We start from the raw sequence: 17,666 nt of genomic DNA on the forward strand, positions 1-17,666 counted from the left end.
CTGTAAAGCACTGTGAAGCGGTATATAAGTCTAAGTGCTAGTGCTGTTATCGAAAGGAAGGTCCAGAGTACGGTGGATTGAAATCTGCGTGGTGTTGGTTGTTGGCTCTTCACTAAAAGTAAATAAATTGTAATATATTTCCTGAGTCCTTTGCATTCATCAGGGGAAGTGGTGATGATAATTCTGTCCCTTGCAAGAATGCCTGTGGGAGTAAAAAGTAGTCAGAGCCTGCTGTTGCTCAAATGCCACTATAATTATGGTCATACCGTTACAGTCAGAAACGGAACTTTGAAAGCCTTCCCTGTACAGGGAAAAGAAAGAGGGGTTTTTGAACGGAGGACAGTTTGTTTAGAATATTAAGTTTGCCAGAGATTAAAAAAAAGGATTCATCTTAGAGTTAACCCAGAGGAAGGAATATAGAATAGGATGATAAAATAATCAGATCCCGGTTTTTTCCCCCACCTCCCTCGGGCAAATATTTGATTTGATTGTATAAGATTTGGAATCCAACTTTATTCTTGAGGCCTACTGTGTAGATTTGGGCTGTCTCGTACGCTGTCAAGGATGGTTACTAACCACATGTGGGATGGCACCATATCTTGGTTGCAGGCAGAATCAAAGTTCTAAGAGACTTAAATTTCCCCCAGCTTTTAAACTGAAAATGTACATTTATTTGGAAGCCATTTCTTCTTAAGAGGAAATCTCTACTTTTGAAGTAAAGATATTTATTGTTACCAAGAGAACAGGTTTTAAATATAGTAGAGAGGGATGTGAGGGAGGGAGGGAGAGGGAGAGAGAGAGGGAGAGGGAGGGAGAGAAGCTCAAAGAAAACCCCAAATATTTTGAAAGATTTCTGAGGAAGCTAGAAATGTGGTCCTCATTCAGCTTTGCTTTGTTGTATTACTGTAATGCAAAATATGATTTGTTGGTTGGATGTCATTCGCAGTAGTCTTTTCAGTGTGAGATAGGATTATGCAGGATGTTATTTTTAATCATTTCAAGGTTAAGACATTCTGTCCTTGGAACATCCCATTCTATCCTAGTGGTAATAAAATTTATTATGGTCAATGGATCAAAAGATCAGAAGTATTTCAACTTTACAAGAGGCTGTTTCATGATCAGATCTTTTCTGGTACACCCTAAAGAGATGATTCAGTGATGGAAGATTGCCCAGTTTTTCTTTTTCTATCATAAATTTGCTATGGAGCTATTTTTTTAGACTCTTCAGAGATGCTCAGAAGAATCTATTGAAACCTGAACTGATCATGAATGTTTCAATGAAGCTAAAGGGCTAACCATCAATCCATAGGAATATCTCAGCTCAGACCTGGACCTGGTAAATTAATCACAGGAAGGTTTGAGTAGTAATGGGGTATGTTCAGACACATTTCTACTAATAAAGGAGAATATTTGTAGCTCAGGGTTGAAATGAGGAGTCCTTGGTGCTCTGCTAGAGATACCAACACTGATGATGTTACCTAGTTTGGGTAATGAAATATCTGCAACAAAACAAGCAAGTTCAGAGAGCACCAAGAAGGACACATTTCTGCATACAGTCTAGGATTTGGAATCCTTCTGTGTTTTTTCTAGGTGCTATTAACCCCTGGCACCACTTCTTTCAGGGAAAAAAAGCAGATTCTTTGCTCACACCTACCCACTCCATTTTGTTTTGTTTTTTTAAACCAAGGTCTCTCTTTGAGTACTCCTGAAGCCTGCAGTCAAGTCTCCTCTGCGCAGCCTGGCCGAAGCCTCTTGCCGTGTGCCGCTCAGCAACTGCAGCAGCAGCCGCTTCCACCCACACCGCAGCAACAGCCAGCAATGACTAATCACATCATATCACAGGTGAGTCATTATTCAATGTTACCGTCGAGTGGCGAGCTCTTCCTTGTGGCTCCTTACTAAGGAAGTGGTGGCCAACTCACAGATGTTTATACGAAGCTTGAATAATGTTTATGACCTTGTGCGTCGTCCCCTTTAGACGGTTCGCCTTCTACTTTGATTGCAGCACAAAATTGGGACGCGCCTGGCTTCCTGTCAGGTATATTTTGAGGTGACCCTCAAACATTCGAGTTAGGAGATTTTTTTTTTCTAAATAAGGCTTAGCGCTCTAGCGTCTGTATTTGGTAGGGACAGAGTAGAGGTGCACACATTCTATATTTTATCTTCCTTTTCAAACAGTGTTCTGTTTTGGTTTTCGTTTTTTGCTGCTATTTTTCAATTGGATCCGGCAAGATGTAGTGCAGGGGTGTGAAACTCGCGGCCTGCAGGCCGGATGCAGCCCGCGCTGGCCAAGCCCACCCCCATTTTAACGCAGGGGGAGGAAAGTTATGACACGTCACATGACGACAACGTGAAGACGAGAGTTTGACACCCCTGATGTAGTGAAATGCAGTAGAGAACTTGCCCCCTCAAGGAAATTTTCAGGATGCATCAATAGAAATGCGAAGAACGGGCACATTAATTCTTTAGATTCTTCATTAGGGATGTGCTGGATAGAAGGTCTGAAGCGAAAAGGGTACTTCAGATCAGGCTGCACCTGCCAGCCCTTCCTTTCCTGTGCTTGCATGGTAGAAAATAATGGTTTGAGATAAGGAGCGTGCTCATCCTTGCTCCTTGGTTGCATCTTGTTGATGCCACTTACATTTCTTGAAGTCATGTAGCCTCATGCATGCTCAAGAAAAAGCACAGCTGCTCTAAATAGGTGCTGATAAGTGCATCCAAACCTCTTCAGCTTCAAACTAATCAAGAGGAGGATTGTCAAGTCATGCTGTCATGGACGACTCCTGCCCTGATACCTCGCCCTGCTGAGTTTATTTTGCTGCGCAGAAAGAATGCATGACTCATTGTAGGATATGTATGGCTTGCAGGACTTCGGTATATACTTACTAGTTTAGTCCAGATGAAGGTGCTGATTAAAATGCATAAGCCACCTGACTCCCAGCGATTCTGGGCAGTTCAAAACATCTAAAAATAAGGAACAATGGAAAAACATAAAACCAATACCAAAAAAAAAGAAAGAAAGAAAGAAAGAAAAGAAAAAAAAGAAAAAAAGCAGAGAACAGTTGTGTGTTTCTGTGATCCCAAAAGATGGCATTGTTTAATTGGTGGAACCTGAAGGGTGCCAGTCTTGTCAGTTTGAGCTGGCCAGACAGATACTATATTTTATAAGAAAAAAATATGAAAATGGTTTTCTCCCTTCTAGGCACCCCCTTCTTCCTCTGTTTTTTTTTTCTTCTTTTCCTTTTAATGGACTGTGTATCTTCAGCTGTGGCATGGGAGACAGAGCAGACCTCAGCTATCCAAGGTTTGAAGGCCACTAACTAAGGCCAAGTACAAATTTATTAGCTCTGATGTTGCTCCTGGGATCTATTCGAGCTGTTCTTCCATCTTAGGAGTCACAGCCTTGAGTGCTTCTACTCAAGAAAGAAGCGTACATCAGATACTGTTAGGATTCTGGTTCTGTCTTTGACCTTTGCCACTTGACTTCTATTGCATCCCAGTAAACACCAACCCAGTGCAGAAACTAGGCAACCTGAACAAGAGAACCCTTAATGACCCAACCAAGTAAGGTCAGATGAAAAATAGTGAACCCATCCTCCCAAACTTCTGTGGAAGCCCCAAGTCCCGATATAAAATCTTCATCCAGTTGTGTCGCTACCAGGGACTCCAACATACAATACAGCTAAAAACTTACAAAGAAGCGTGTATATCTCTCAGAGCTATTCTATCTTCCCACTATAATACCTGCAGAAAAGCAAAGACCTAATAAAAGAAGAAAATGAGATCATTGTTTCATTTGATGTCATAGCACTCTTTCCATCCAAAGACCCACAACTAGCAAAAGAATCCGTGCAACTAAAGTGACCACTCAGTCCACTACAGCACAATCAGCACAAGCTATGTGTCAGCTTTGGCAGTCTATGTGTTTTGCTTCGGAGTCTTTTCTGCAAGAAGGGTTTTCTGGAACTCTGACTTTATGAAAAGGATAATACTTCCATACATCCAAAACGTCTCAGAAACAACCAACAGACACTATTACATCACACAATATCATCAGAGCACACAAATCAATTCCGGCACCTCAGAATATTTTAAGCAAACAAAACGACCCACTAGCTGAAGAAGATAAAACAGGAGTAGAGAGAGTATAAGGACTCCAACACTATGTTGGACAGACAGAAGATTAGCAGGGTCATGAACCCCAACACCAACAAGTCAAAAGATACAATGGAAATCTCTTCTCTTTACCACACATGGACAGACTCAACCAGCTGTGAATACCTTAGGCTAAGCTAAAACAACACTAGCAAATTCCTAGAAGCTTGGCACTCTGACAGATCAGCCATCAGTAAACACATAAAGATAAACCACATTTAAATAAAAGTGACAATAAAAAAGCTAATAAGGAAACCAAAATACCAGAACACATCCTCTCCAGCAGCCAATACCAGACGAAGCAGAAAACAATATCCTAATCAAGCAAACAAACAAGTAGGAAAGTATATACTAGTCAAAGAACTACCAAAAGAAAAAGAGAAACACACACACACACACACACACACACACACACACACACACACTCACCAATACCAATATTTGCAGGAGAAGCTACTGTTTATAAACGGAGCAACCCCCCCCAAAAAACAAACAAACAGATGATGTTCTGTAGTTGGGCATGAAAGCCAGCTGGGCGAGATCGGGCCAGTCATTCATTCTCTCTTAGCCCAACCCACCTCACAGAGTTGTTATGGGAAAACAGGAAGAAGGAATATTATTATGTTCATCATCCTGAGTTATTTGTAAAAATAATAAAGGCAGGATACAAGCAAATAGATGTATGCATAAATATTTAATATGTTACAGTCTTGTACACAACTATAATATAGAATGGAACCTATGATTAGAGAAACAGAAGGATTTTGTTATTTGGATTTAGAGGCAGTACATTCATTTTAAAGGGGGAAGGGATATAAGCATTCCTATCGGATTTAAGGAGCAATAATGCATTTGGAAATTTTATTTTATATTAAGGCAAACACAAAGAAAACAAGTTTTCCAGAACTTTTTATTAGGCATGTTAATTTAAGTAAAGTTAGAAATGGGATGGGAAGAGAGATAAAGTAAATTGTATTAATTTATTTTCACTTATAGCCAACATTGACTTTTTATCTTTGAACTTTATAATCTTACTGATGTAATTGAACTCAGTTCATCACTCTTATTTGTTAAAGTTAATCCTTATTTATTAAAGACCTCCAGTGCTGCATCCCAGCTAATAGCACATCCTCAAAAAGAATATTTTGTACTTGTGTCTTAGTGTCTGAAAAGGGAACCTCTTTTGTTCTGGTTTCTAGTCCTTCATGTTTCCAAGTAGAAAAAGAACCCAAAGCAATATACTTTTTTTAAACCTATGAGAGGGCTTCAGCTTTCCCTGATCTGAGCAATTTTTGGATGTATTGACTTCAACTTGTTAAACTCTCCAGCTAGCATCGCTGGTGCTGACAATTTTGGAAATTGAAGTACATCCATCTGAAGGATGCCCAGATTGGGTAAGCCCTTTTGTTTATTTTCCTGACTTCCAGAAAAGGTTCCTGTCCTTTTGATATTTTTCTAAAAGCCTATGGAGACATCCTCAAAATAATTTATCAATTCCATCCCTCTAGACCAGGGCTGTCAAACTCGCGTCCCGTGGGCCAGATGCGTCACACGCTGGCCACGCCCTCGCCTGGTTTAGCGGGGGGGGGAGTTGCAATATGCCGCCGTGACGACCCGAGTTTGACACCCCTGCTCTAGACCATCCAATGACATTTATTCCCTTTTGCTTTCTGACCAGGAGAAAACAAACAAACAAGCGTTTTGAATAAGTAAGCTTTCATTTATTCTGAGTTGCTTTAAATGTATGTGTTCCAGCCTAGTGGGCTGTTGTAGAATTGCAGATTGTGCAAAAATTCCCATGTTGAAATAAATAAACCATTATTCTGGTTGGAGTTGAAACTACCATTTTTTTTCCTTTGCAAAGCTTTCCTTTGCAAAGAATCAGGAAGATGGTCTACAATCTAGGTGGAGAAGCTTGCTTCCTGAACTCTGCAGTGTTTCAAGACCTGGTAGTCCAACTCATTTTTTATGAGGCTGGATAGACATATGCACACTTGCTTCTGCTGGGATATTTGTCTTGTGGGAAAATGCTAGGGAAAAAATCCATATGTATTTAATCTCAGGTTCCCCAGAGATCCAAGACCATGCAACTCCACCTGTCTTTTCCCTCTGAGCAGATATTCTCCAGAACACCCATTTCTTTCTCTCTCTTTCTCTCTCTCTCTTTAAAGTAGATGGGTGTGTGTGTGTGTGCGGGAATAGCTCAGTTGCTATTGGAACTTTTAAATTGCTTATCTGTATGTATATACAGTTACTAACCTCCTTCTACCTTTTCTCCTCTCTTCCCCCCCCCTCTTTCTCATGCCTGTTTCTTCCCCTTCTCCTTCTCCCCTCCTTTTTCCCTTCCTGCTCATCTCTTAGCCGGTCCCAGCATTGCAGTCCTCTCCGCAGCCAGTTCAGTACTCTCCAAGCTCCTGTCCCCAAGTCCTCCTGCCAGTCTCTCCACCCCAGCAGTACAATATGGTATTAAAAACCCTATATCTTCTTGTCTTTTCTCTCTGCGTATATTTCTGCTTTGCTTATCCACATGTGTATTGTGTACCCAATCTGATCTTATCAACTGCTTTTGGAGTCCTTTTAAAGGAAGAAAAGTACAATAGATGGATTTTTCTTGTAACATGGCATTAAACTACGGTATTTGTCAGCCTTACTAGGTAGAACAGACCAGGAAATACAACCATTTGAACTACTTCTACTTTGTTGTAAAGCTACATTAACAGAATCTTGCAAGTCTGAATGTATAATTCACCCCCTCCCATCTCCTTTAACTCATAAGAAACTAGGAAGGGTCTCTCTGAGCCTCTTGCCTGTTCAATTATCTAGCTGCAGGCTGTATTGTCTCTTATTTGATTGTTTCCTTAGCAGCATTATTTGGCTTGTTCTGCCCAGGTCTTTCCCACATATTATTAAACTACTGCACACTGCCACCACTATCTCTGGCTTCATTTTAAAACAGGGGGCCCCAACCTCTGGGCTGTGGCCCAGTTCTGAAGCGGGCCGCATAGTAGCAGGTGAGCGTGTGTGCGTGCAGCTCCACTTGCATGAGCTGCAGGTGCTTGCACTCACGCACGTGACTGACACTCACATGGAACCATTCTCCCCACCCATCCTGCCCTACTGGGCTGCTAAACCAATAAGATTAGGGACCACTGCATTAAGATCCTTTCAAGGTTCAGCAATTGTTTATAATGCAACAGGTACGGACTTACCACCTGGTTGCATGAGAGCCAAATGTTAACTCCAGAAGGACGTCATTATTATGGTGATGGTGGTCATTTTAACTGCTGTTCTTTATTGCGTTTATTGTATATCCCATTTTTCATTTGAAAGCTCAAGGAGTCACAAATGGGATCTCCCCCAGCTTTATCTCCACATCAGTAATCTTGAGATGTAGGTTGCAGGGAAAGGAGGATTCACACAGTGAGCTCCATGGTTCATTGAGAACTTGAACACTGGTATCCTGGTACCAAATATCTTAACCATGTTATCATAGCTTTGAAAGTAAGATGTGATTCCCAAACCAGCATGTCCTCTGTGTTTTTCTATATTAATTTTTTTTTAAAACCCAGTTATTTGTTTATTTAAATTTGTTATAACTGTCCAACTTGGACGGAGTCTGGGCATTGCTTGCCTTTTGACAAGTGCCTGTAACATCACTGAGGACAGATGACCAGAGTCCATCTTCTCATCCTTGCCATGTTTTTCAGTGCCTCTCCACCCCTGTGCAGGATTATAAGAGTGAATGCTATGTCTGCCTTTTGCTAGAAAAACAAAGGAAGCAGCTCTAAACTAAAGGACACATAGCTGTGGATTTGTGTGCCAGTCTCTATTTTTTTTTTTAATGTAGGAATAAGTGATGAGTGAGACCAGAAAGAGAACATGTTTAGATATTTTGGAGATTTTGCTTGTTTTTCCATCTGATGAGACAAGCCTTCCTCAGCTCAGTGTTGAATAGCCTCCTCTTCTACTAAAGTGTGTTAGCTTTAACATGATTTTTATGACTTAACCTTTGCAGGATTGCCCTGTAAAAAGCTGAAGATGCTTTCCCAAGTCTACCTACAATAAATACCTTTATTTGTCACCTGGTTTGCATTCAAAAACTGCCCTCAATCCCATCTCTCAATTGTGTTCCTGTGATGGCATAAGTTCAAAAGTCAGTTTGCTGGGGAAAAAACCCCCCACAAGATCTTGCAGTGTAAGGAATATAGGAAAAAAGCCTGAAAAGAAACAGGGGACTCATTCAAATTGAACCTTGCTGTAGGCTCTTTACAGCAGGGGTCTCCAACCTTGACTACTTTAAGACTTGTAGACTTCAGCAAGTTGAAATCCACAAGTCTTAAGGTGGCCAAGGTTGGAGACTTCTGCTTTTCAGGATGCTGCTCAACTCTGTGTCTGAATTAAATTCCCTTTTAGCAGCTCCTCATATTAGATGCCAAACTCCTTAATGACAGGCATGCTAATGGTGAAGCAATTACATGTATCCAAGGTAGCTGCCTAGTATTTTGCAAAAAAAAGAAGAAGCAAAAAACCAAGAAGCAGTGGGTGGAAACTGATCAAGGAAAGAAGCAACTTAGAACTAAGGAGAAATTTCCTGACAGTTAGAACAATTAATAAGTGGAACGACCTGCCTGCAGAAGTTGTGAATGCTCCAACACTGGAAATTTTAAAGAAAATGTTGGATAACCATCTGTCTAAGATGGTGTAGGGTTTCCTGCCTGGGCAGGGGGTTGGACTAGAAGGCCTCCAAGGTCCCTTCCAACTCTGTTATTATTATTAACCCACCCTGGATATTTTAGCCACCAGGTGGCGCTTGTTCCTCTTGTCTTCCTGATGAGATTGTGCAGAATAGGAATAGAATTCTTTATTGGCCAAGTGTGATCTTTGCTTTTTTTTCTTGCTTTGCTTATTAAATGGAATGATGGCTGGATAATCTTGCTTCACACTACTCTCACCCCGAAAAGAAGCTTCCCCCTCCCCCCCCCCATTTCCCAGGCTGTATAGCCGATCTGAGGATGTGAGAAGTAGGAGAATTGTAAAGACGATAATTGTTCATCATCAGCATAATGGAGTCCAAAGCTGTATTTCACTTTCCTCTTGTCCCCTGCCCCTTCACTCCAGATCTCCCAAACACATACTGTGATAATATACTGAATAGAAGTTCAGTAGAAATTCTAGATTAGCAAGCAGTTTACAGAGAAACTTGTAAACCGAGAGGGAAACAGAGGCTATCATTTGCCACTGGAAATTGGTGGCTCTGCTCTTGGCCATAGCAATTTTCAGCAGGAAAAGCAGAAGTGCTCCTGCCAGCAGGAACTCCTCTTGCCTGATTTTGTTTGCCTGATTTGCAATCACAGAGGACGTTTAAAAAGAACATACTAAGAGGATTGGGATGTTTTTAAAAGCGGGCAGATGATACTTAGTTGTCCCAACCTCAGTGTCCATAATCCCCAAGTCAGGATTGTTAAATGACCAGACTGCCTAGAGGAATATGGGGGCTGCATGTTCAGGAACACTTTACAGGTAGTCCTCAACTTACAACAGTTCATTTAGTGACCATTTAAGGTTACAACGGCACTGGAAAATTGACTTATGACTGTTTTCCCAACTTATGACCATTGCAGCATCCCCACGCTCATGTGATCAAAATTTGGAAGCTTGGCAACTGACTCGTATTTGTGACTGTGGTAGTGTCCTGGGGTCATGGGATCACCTTTTGCGACCTTCAGAGTTAACAGGGAAACCAAATTCCCTTTAGCAACCCTGTTATAAACTTAACAACTGCAATGGTCCACTTCACACAGGTGGCAAGAAAGGTCGTAAAACGGGGGGAAACTCACGTAACAAATGTTTCATTTAGCAACATAAATTTTGAGTTCAATTGTCATAAACGGAGGACTACCTGTATCAGATAACTTAAACACACAAGCAACATACATGGGTTTCAGTACCCTCCATTTACCTTTATTATGCCTTCTTGAACCCAGCTTGTGTAAAGTAATTTGACCTTACTACTATAATCAGTGGTAGCAGGAAATGCTACAGCAGCAGCCCCCAATTTTTAAGGCACCAAGGACTGGTTCCTAACAGAGAGGTTTTTCTATGGATCGGAGGGAGCCTGGTTTTGCGTGCTTCTTGAATCCCGCAGATGGGGCTTTGCTTGTTTGCTGAGCCCAGTTTCTGGTATGCTGTGAACCGGGTTCTGGTCCAGGGGTTGTAGACTCCTGTGCTAAAGGTTGCTTGGAAATGTCTATGACTGAAATCTTAGTCTACATCTTTTACAGCTTACTAAAACACTATCCTTAACTGACAAAAGCTGTGATGAGCAATAGAAGTCAGTCTTTATGGTGACAGTCAGCATAAAGAAAATTGAGACTTGGAATCTTGGAGGCATAAATGGTAAAGTGCATAAATTAACAAATGAAATAGGGGGGGAAATACGTTGTGGGGGAGAATATAATAGCTCCAAAGAAAGTACAGACGCACAGATGAATGAAAGGGCTAAAAGACGGGTCTGCACATACAAATTAGCGTCATCCAAGTTATTCTGAGCGCATATGAAAGTAGAAATTCATGGGCTGATAACAATTGTTTCTTAGCCTAATGCTTGGGAAAATGCTGTTACTGTTCTTTTATACAAAAGGAAGGGTGGCAAGAGTGAAGACAATAAGAACAGAGGCATCAGCTTCTTGAAAGCACCTGAGAAGGTGTTTGGTAGAATTTTGTTTGAAATGGAAAGAGGGGGGACAATGAGCCACAATTAGTAACTCTTGTGCTGTTTTTATGCCAGGCAGGGGTCAGTAGACGAGATATTTACTTATCCTTCATTGAGAAATGTAAGAATATAGTAAAGCATTTGAGAAAATAATAACCAATGCTTCAGGATTAAGTAAAGAGTAAGACCAATGTGTCCCTTTCATTGTTTAGAGTTCGATAAATGTATAAGGAATATCTGTGGGCATGTTTGAAGTGGGCATGATTGAGGATGTGAATGTATGTGTACATTCATGTGCAGATAATTGATACCTGAAACGATTTGCAACAAATGTTTAATGATACGATATTGTGAGGAATGTAGGGCCAAGCAGTTGTGGACAATGCAAATTATACGTAAGTACAACCCAAAAGCAAAGAGGTGAATTCATGTGCCTTGCTAAAAAGCTTATTAAAAATGGAAAAAGTGAGAAATTTTAAGACATGAAATGCTGGTAGAATGATTTTGGAAATAAGTAAACAATAGGGGGGAAAGTGCATGATTTGTTTGCGTAAGGAGAATTGAAGGGCAAAATAAATTATATGACAGAAGATGAAGGGACGATAGAGTGAACTGAGAAAATCATAATTAGATGGAGAGGATAAAATCCCAAGAATTCTTTTTTTAAAAAAGTGTCCCTTTTCATGCCTTTGATTTCTTCGACTTATTGTATTATATTCTCCTTCCATGCGTTGTAAAGCATTACTTATTGGAAAGGGAATATTGTGACAGACATGTACATGAACACAGATGTATGCTGTACCTCCCTTGAGTCTCAGAAATCTTAATCCCTAATTGAAGACCAAATAATCTAGTGCTCTCACAACATTTTAAGCTAATTCCCATCATTCCCACCAGCACAGAGAATTTCAAAGGACTGTATGTGTTATGGAGGCCATTAAGTTGTCTTACCCAGCCTAATAAACAACTGTATTGTGTAGGAGTTGGAGTGTGGTTCCTGCATATATGCCATAGTCTGACAAGGACAAAGTGTTAGCTACCCTGTTTCCCCTAAAATAAGACATCCCCTGATAATAAGCCCAATCGGGCTTTTAAGCACATGCGCTAAAGCCCCACTGAAAATAAGCCCTCCTTGAAAATATGTAACCATATGCGCAGCCGGTTCCCGCGATTTCCTCTGGTTAGGGTTAGGGAGACAGAGCTGGAAATCAAGTAAGACGGCAAGAGGAGCCCCGTCTTTCTCCACGCACCCCAAAATAATAAGACCTCCCTGAAAATAAGGCCAGGCGCTTATTTCGGGGTTCAAAAAAAATATAAGACAGGGTCTTATTTTCGGGGAAACACGGTATATATCTATATCTATGTCTGTCTGTATGTGTGTGTGTGTGTGTGTGTGTGTGTGTATGTGTGTGTGTATGTATATGTATATGTATATATATGATGAAAGTTATCACTGGCAGTAGGTTCTTCTATCAAGTAAACATAATAACTTGAAAGAATCACTGGTGTTCAGTTGTTGGCTCCTCCTGCCTTGTTTCTGTTCCCTTTTCCCACCTTTACTGTTATTTGAAAATAGGCAATAATTCCTTAAAATGGCTCACTCCTTCTCCAGATCAAGGTCTACCGATTTTGCATGGTTTGCAGTGGTGGCCTGCCATCTATAAAAGTCATCTTTAAAAATGTGTTAACTTCGGTGCTATTGTTTCTTTTTTTTTTAGCAAATGCTTAAAATGCATTGTATAATTTAAGAATGCCCAAGTAGTCATTTAGTCTTCTTTGATCGTTTCTAGGTCGGACTCCTCATTTTCCCAGCTTATTCCCACAGTCACAATGCAAATTCCAATATGGCATTTAGACTGTCAGTTGGCAAAAATGGAAGTAACATTTCCTCCTTGAGCACTTTGATGGTTTTAATTTAATGGTGTAGAAATGCTTATCTGTACTTCATTATTTTTCATTCTATTTTTTCATTATTATTTTATTTGTGGAGCGGAACAATAATTCTTAAGTAGATCTGGTATAAAGGTTAGTAGAGGATTATCACATGAGGTGATGAATCAAGGTGCTAAAGTGGCACTGTTGGATTTCCTCTTTCCCTTTCTCCACTTTCCACCAACTTGGTGCATGTGATTTTCTCGTTCAGCCCTCAGAAAAAGGGCTCGTATCCCTGCTAACTGGTGTGCTTTGCGGGTGCCTTGATGCTGTTTTCACTGTGCTGACGGGTGGTGCTGGCACTCTGCATGCTAATGGAAACAACCCCGAGGCCAGTTTTTCTACTTAATTTTTCTTTTGTCATTTGTTTGGCCACAGGCTGATGAGCTCAGCAACCCTTTTGGACAGATCAGCCTCAGCCGCCAAGGATCCACTGAAGCCCCTGATCCGTCCTCTGCCATGTTCCAGCAGCCAATCATGTCCCAGCATCCTCAGCAGACAGGATTCATCATGGCTTCCCCAGGACAGCCAATCACTGCCTCCAACTACTCTGCCTCAGGGCACACGGCGCCAGCCCAGCAGGTCCTCCAACCCCAGAGCTATATGCAGCCTCCCCAGCAGGTAAGTAGCAGCACCGGGTGTAAGGGTAGCGCTTCAATTGGACTGTCTTCTGCTATGGTTTTCTTAGGATACAGAGCAGAATGGTATAGTCCACCAGTATACATTCCATTATAGCACAGAGGGGCAGTCGTAGGTCCCGTCTATCGGTTTTGAATTAAAAATGGGAGAAACCACTACATCTTTGGGGGAATCATGTTCAAGGGGCAATGTGTACTATGGTTATCTGTATAAAAATAAAAAAGCTATTATACAAAAATATTTAAAATAATGGGAGAGGAATATACGCCACTATTTTCTTCTCTAAGCAAATTGATCCAAAGGAATTGTAAGAGAATTTATGTAACATCATCACAAGACAGATTAGAACAGTACGGTCTCAATTCATGATAAACATTGATTGTAGAAAAACTTTGAAAATTTTGAAATGACATACATATTAAGCCATCATATTGTTTCTTTTTAGGATATTATGCAAAGTACAAGAACAGAAGAGAAATAGTAAACAAAAGGAATGAGGGAAAGGGAAAAGGGAAAAGGGAAAGGAAAGGAAAGGAAAGGAAAGGAAAGGAAACTCTTTTAAGGAGTCTTAAAAGGAATTAAGACCTGTGTTAAAAAAGAGAAGGAAACACAGTTACATTTATGTTGATGAAAATTCTGGAAACCATTCACTATATCTCTCCATACATTTCTCTAGACTCATAGACCATATTTGCTCCTTGCCACAGCTATAAATGGCTTTATATGTTATATTTTGTACTTTTAACAAGTTCCTTTTTGAGGCTCTTATCAACTCCATCCACTTATGCTTTTATTGGATCTTCTCTTTCCATCATCAACCCATTAACTCTTATATCTTAGACCTGATTTATAATTTGATCCTCATTAGTTTTTTCTACGTTACTCATATCACTGGTCTTTTCTACTGCTTACTAATTGTATTCAATCCACATTAAATTAATCCATGCATTCTTGATCCCATCGAGATCTTCCTTTTTTAACCATACATTTCTTTAGTAATCCATTCTCATTACATTCAACATATATGTATCATACCTCTCACTTGCATGCAACAAATTGGTGCAAAGACACTCATACAGAGCCGTTTTGACTTTTTAAAAATAAATACTCACTAGTTGCAACAGATAACATGCTACCTACTACCTTTTCTGTCAGCATTTGCGTTTCTGTTATCCATTTTTTCATCTTTAGTAAACATGCTTCTGAAGGACTTTCATTTGTTTGCGCTAGGGTTGGGTTGTTGTTGTTATTGTTGTTTTGCTATTAATGTATAACTTGAAATTGTTTGTCCTACTTTCTCTTGACAAATTCAATTCTCTTTGGTCTTATACCACATGAATTTTTAGATCCCTACTTCTCACCGCATTATATAATCTGTCCACCATTTTTTGTTAAGATACCAGGTTAGAAACCAGTAACCTGTGAGTTCTAGTTCCACCTTAGTCACAAAATCAGCTTGGGTGACTTTGAGTTAGTCACTCTCTCTCATCCCTAAGAAGGACACACAGTTTCTTTAACCCTTGCCCAGAAAACTCAAGTCGCCAGGTGTCAACACTGACTCAAAGGCACAAAAACAAACAAGCAGATACATTCTCAGCCAATAGCATGTTCATGTCCTTGATTAGCCAGCCTAAACCTAAGTTTATCATAAGCAGTCTTCACTGTAATTTTAGTACAAGACTCCTTAACCATAGATACATTAAACAATCATTATATGTCCTTGCTTGGTGATAAACTATTCAATAAGCATTATAAAATCATTGTCTTGATAAGTTATGATCCTAGAAACCCTAGTATTCAAATAGTATGCTGCAATACAAATAGCAGGACTGCTAAAAAAAGTGGTTTATAGGAGCAGAGCACTCATGAATGAAAACACCTTCATAATCAAAACCTTCCCAAGAACAAGAAATTATCCTAATACTTTCTTAGCACTTTTTCTAATTAGCTATAAAATGTGTCTCATGTGGGCCACTAGCATATATAGTGTCATATATTCTTTAATTCCTGTCAAATCGCATGGGAATCTCAAACTTTTCTTCATTTGAAATTTTTTTTCTTTCTTCACCTAAAATGTTATAATCAGCACGTTTCTTTGGCATTTTGGTTACTCATTTGGGGAAAGGGGAGGAGGACATTTAAGCAGCAATAACGCCCCAAAATGAGGAGAGAAGCAAAATAGACACTAACAGAGTAGCATACATATAGTAACTGCCTTGAGTGGACACTAAATAAAACAGCAAGGCATTGTGTCTAATTGAACCTCCCCACGTTCATTTGCCATTTCTGGTTAGCCCAGAATTGAAACCCAAAAAAATTATGCATAAGCAAACATATTTTTGCTATGTAGACATCATTCCCCTATTCAGCAATCATGTATGAGCAAATTTGTGTTGTAACTCATGCTATATATAGGAACGGATTGTATTTATTCTTAGGAATACTTTACTTCCATTGTATGCCACTCCACTCTCATTTAGAACTATCCTGTTCTTGGAAGAATTCATGCCTACTTACTTTATGATAACACTTCCTTTAAATCAACAAATGCACAAATATTTCTGTGACTACTTGACAGAGAGCTAATCTTTATTTCTTTATTTATTTAGTTGCTTTTCTATCCAAGTAATTCTGCATGTTGAACAGCCATAAAATATAACTAAAGGTTTTCTTGTCAGCCATGTCTGATTCTGGGGCAAGCTGCTTATCTCTTATCTTGGCCATGTTTATATGGCCAGCATGGCTATGTGCCAAAGATGCACGGAACACTGTTACCTTCACACGATGTGATGTCTGTTACTTTACTTGGCATTTGCATATTTTTGAACTGCTAGATAGGCAGGAACTGCGGAAGTAATGGGAACTGACCTTATTGCGCAGAGTTCGGTCTTGAACCTGGGCTGTCAGCATCTTTAACCCTTTGAGCCCCCTAAAATATAACTATACATGCCAAATTAAAACTTCAGACTCAGTTTGATCTTGTGCTGGAGACCATGAATTCTAGTCCTGCTTGAGCCTTGAAAGCCAGCTGGGTGACTTTGGGCCAGTCACACTCTCTCAGCCCAACACACTTCACAGGATTGTTTTGGGGAAAACAGAGGTGGAAGGAGTATTAGGTATTCACCATCTTGAGATGTTTATAAAAATTAGAAAGACAAACTTTAAATAAATGAGTTCAGTTCAAAAGAAACTGATTGAGGGCCCTAAAAAAATTACATTATTAGCTCATCAAATGGCACCAGGACACATCTATAACAACAGGGCTTGGGGGAAGACCAGTGGTGGGATTCAGCCAGTTCGCACCACTTCAGGAGAACCGGTTGTTAACTTTCTGAGCAGTTTGGCAAATTGGTTGTTGGAAGAAATCATTAGGGCAGAGAACCGGTTGTTAAATTGCTTGAATCCCACCACTGGGGAAGACCCAGGTTTTCACTAGGCCTCTGAAAGACCAACCGGGTTGGGTCTGTCCGCATTTCTGTTCTGCAAAAGAGACACCGTTACAGAGAAAGCCTGCTGACATTGTTTCATTAATGCGAACCGGTGACTTTGCTTCACTAATGAGACCCAGAGCATAACCACATCCCTCTTCTTGGCTTAAAGTTGCACTGCACTTCCCAAGTTTTACTTATTGTTACCTCTCCTTTCTTTTCAATCAGAGTTCAACCAATAATCTTCCCCAGCGTAACAAAGAAATAATCCCTCCCTTCTCTATTATTACCTTATTATATATTATTTCCATTTGTATAAGAGAACAATGAGCTTCTTCCAGTTATGAGGAACCAGACGCAGCCTGCACCTAGTCACATTAAACAAGATGCAGAGCCATTCCATAAGGAAATTACACCCATATTTTAACATTTCCCCAGTTGCACTGTCTGCCTCCATAGCTTACTATTTTGGTATCTTTTCACAGTGCTGTCTATGTTAATGATTGCAACATAGATCTTGCAGGCACCAGGTGTATTACAGGTGGCGCTTGTCAAGCTTAAATAATTTTTAGAAACTGAAATTAAAGACATGAAGCATCAAATGTGATTTTATGAGTCCACTAAAATTTTATAAGATTCTGTGGTCTTACATAAAGCTGTGAGACCGCAAGCAAGAATAAACATGATCTGGTCCTATTTTGGGCCATTTTAATATTTTATTAAAAGATAAATATAAAATATACCTGGGGTGCCAATGGCATCATACAATCTTGCAACAGCGGTGCTTAGCATGAAGAACT

At 40.0% G+C, this 17,666-nt stretch overlaps 1 protein-coding gene across 10 annotated transcripts in view; it reads left to right on the forward strand.

The window, feature by feature from the left end:
- R3HDM2 (R3H domain containing 2) overlaps positions 1-17,666 on the forward strand; it is a 189,469-nt gene that overhangs the window by 142,409 nt on the left and 29,394 nt on the right. For 6 of the 10 annotated variants that reach the window (XM_058167085.1, XM_058167083.1, XM_058167082.1 and 3 more), the window contains 3 exons: positions 1,688-1,842; positions 6,517-6,618; positions 13,178-13,420. In XM_058167085.1, the coding sequence (XP_058023068.1) occupies positions 1,688-1,842; positions 6,517-6,618; positions 13,178-13,420 (500 nt within the window). The remainder of the gene's footprint in view (positions 1-1,687; positions 1,843-6,516; positions 6,619-13,177; positions 13,421-17,666) is intronic. The other 4 variants (XM_058167087.1, XM_058167091.1, XM_058167088.1 and 1 more) reach the window with 1 other exon arrangement.

The sequence above is a fragment of the Ahaetulla prasina genome, chromosome 2, assembly GCF_028640845.1.
Source record: "Ahaetulla prasina isolate Xishuangbanna chromosome 2, ASM2864084v1, whole genome shotgun sequence".
Lineage (NCBI taxonomy): Eukaryota > Metazoa > Chordata > Lepidosauria > Squamata > Colubridae > Ahaetulla > Ahaetulla prasina.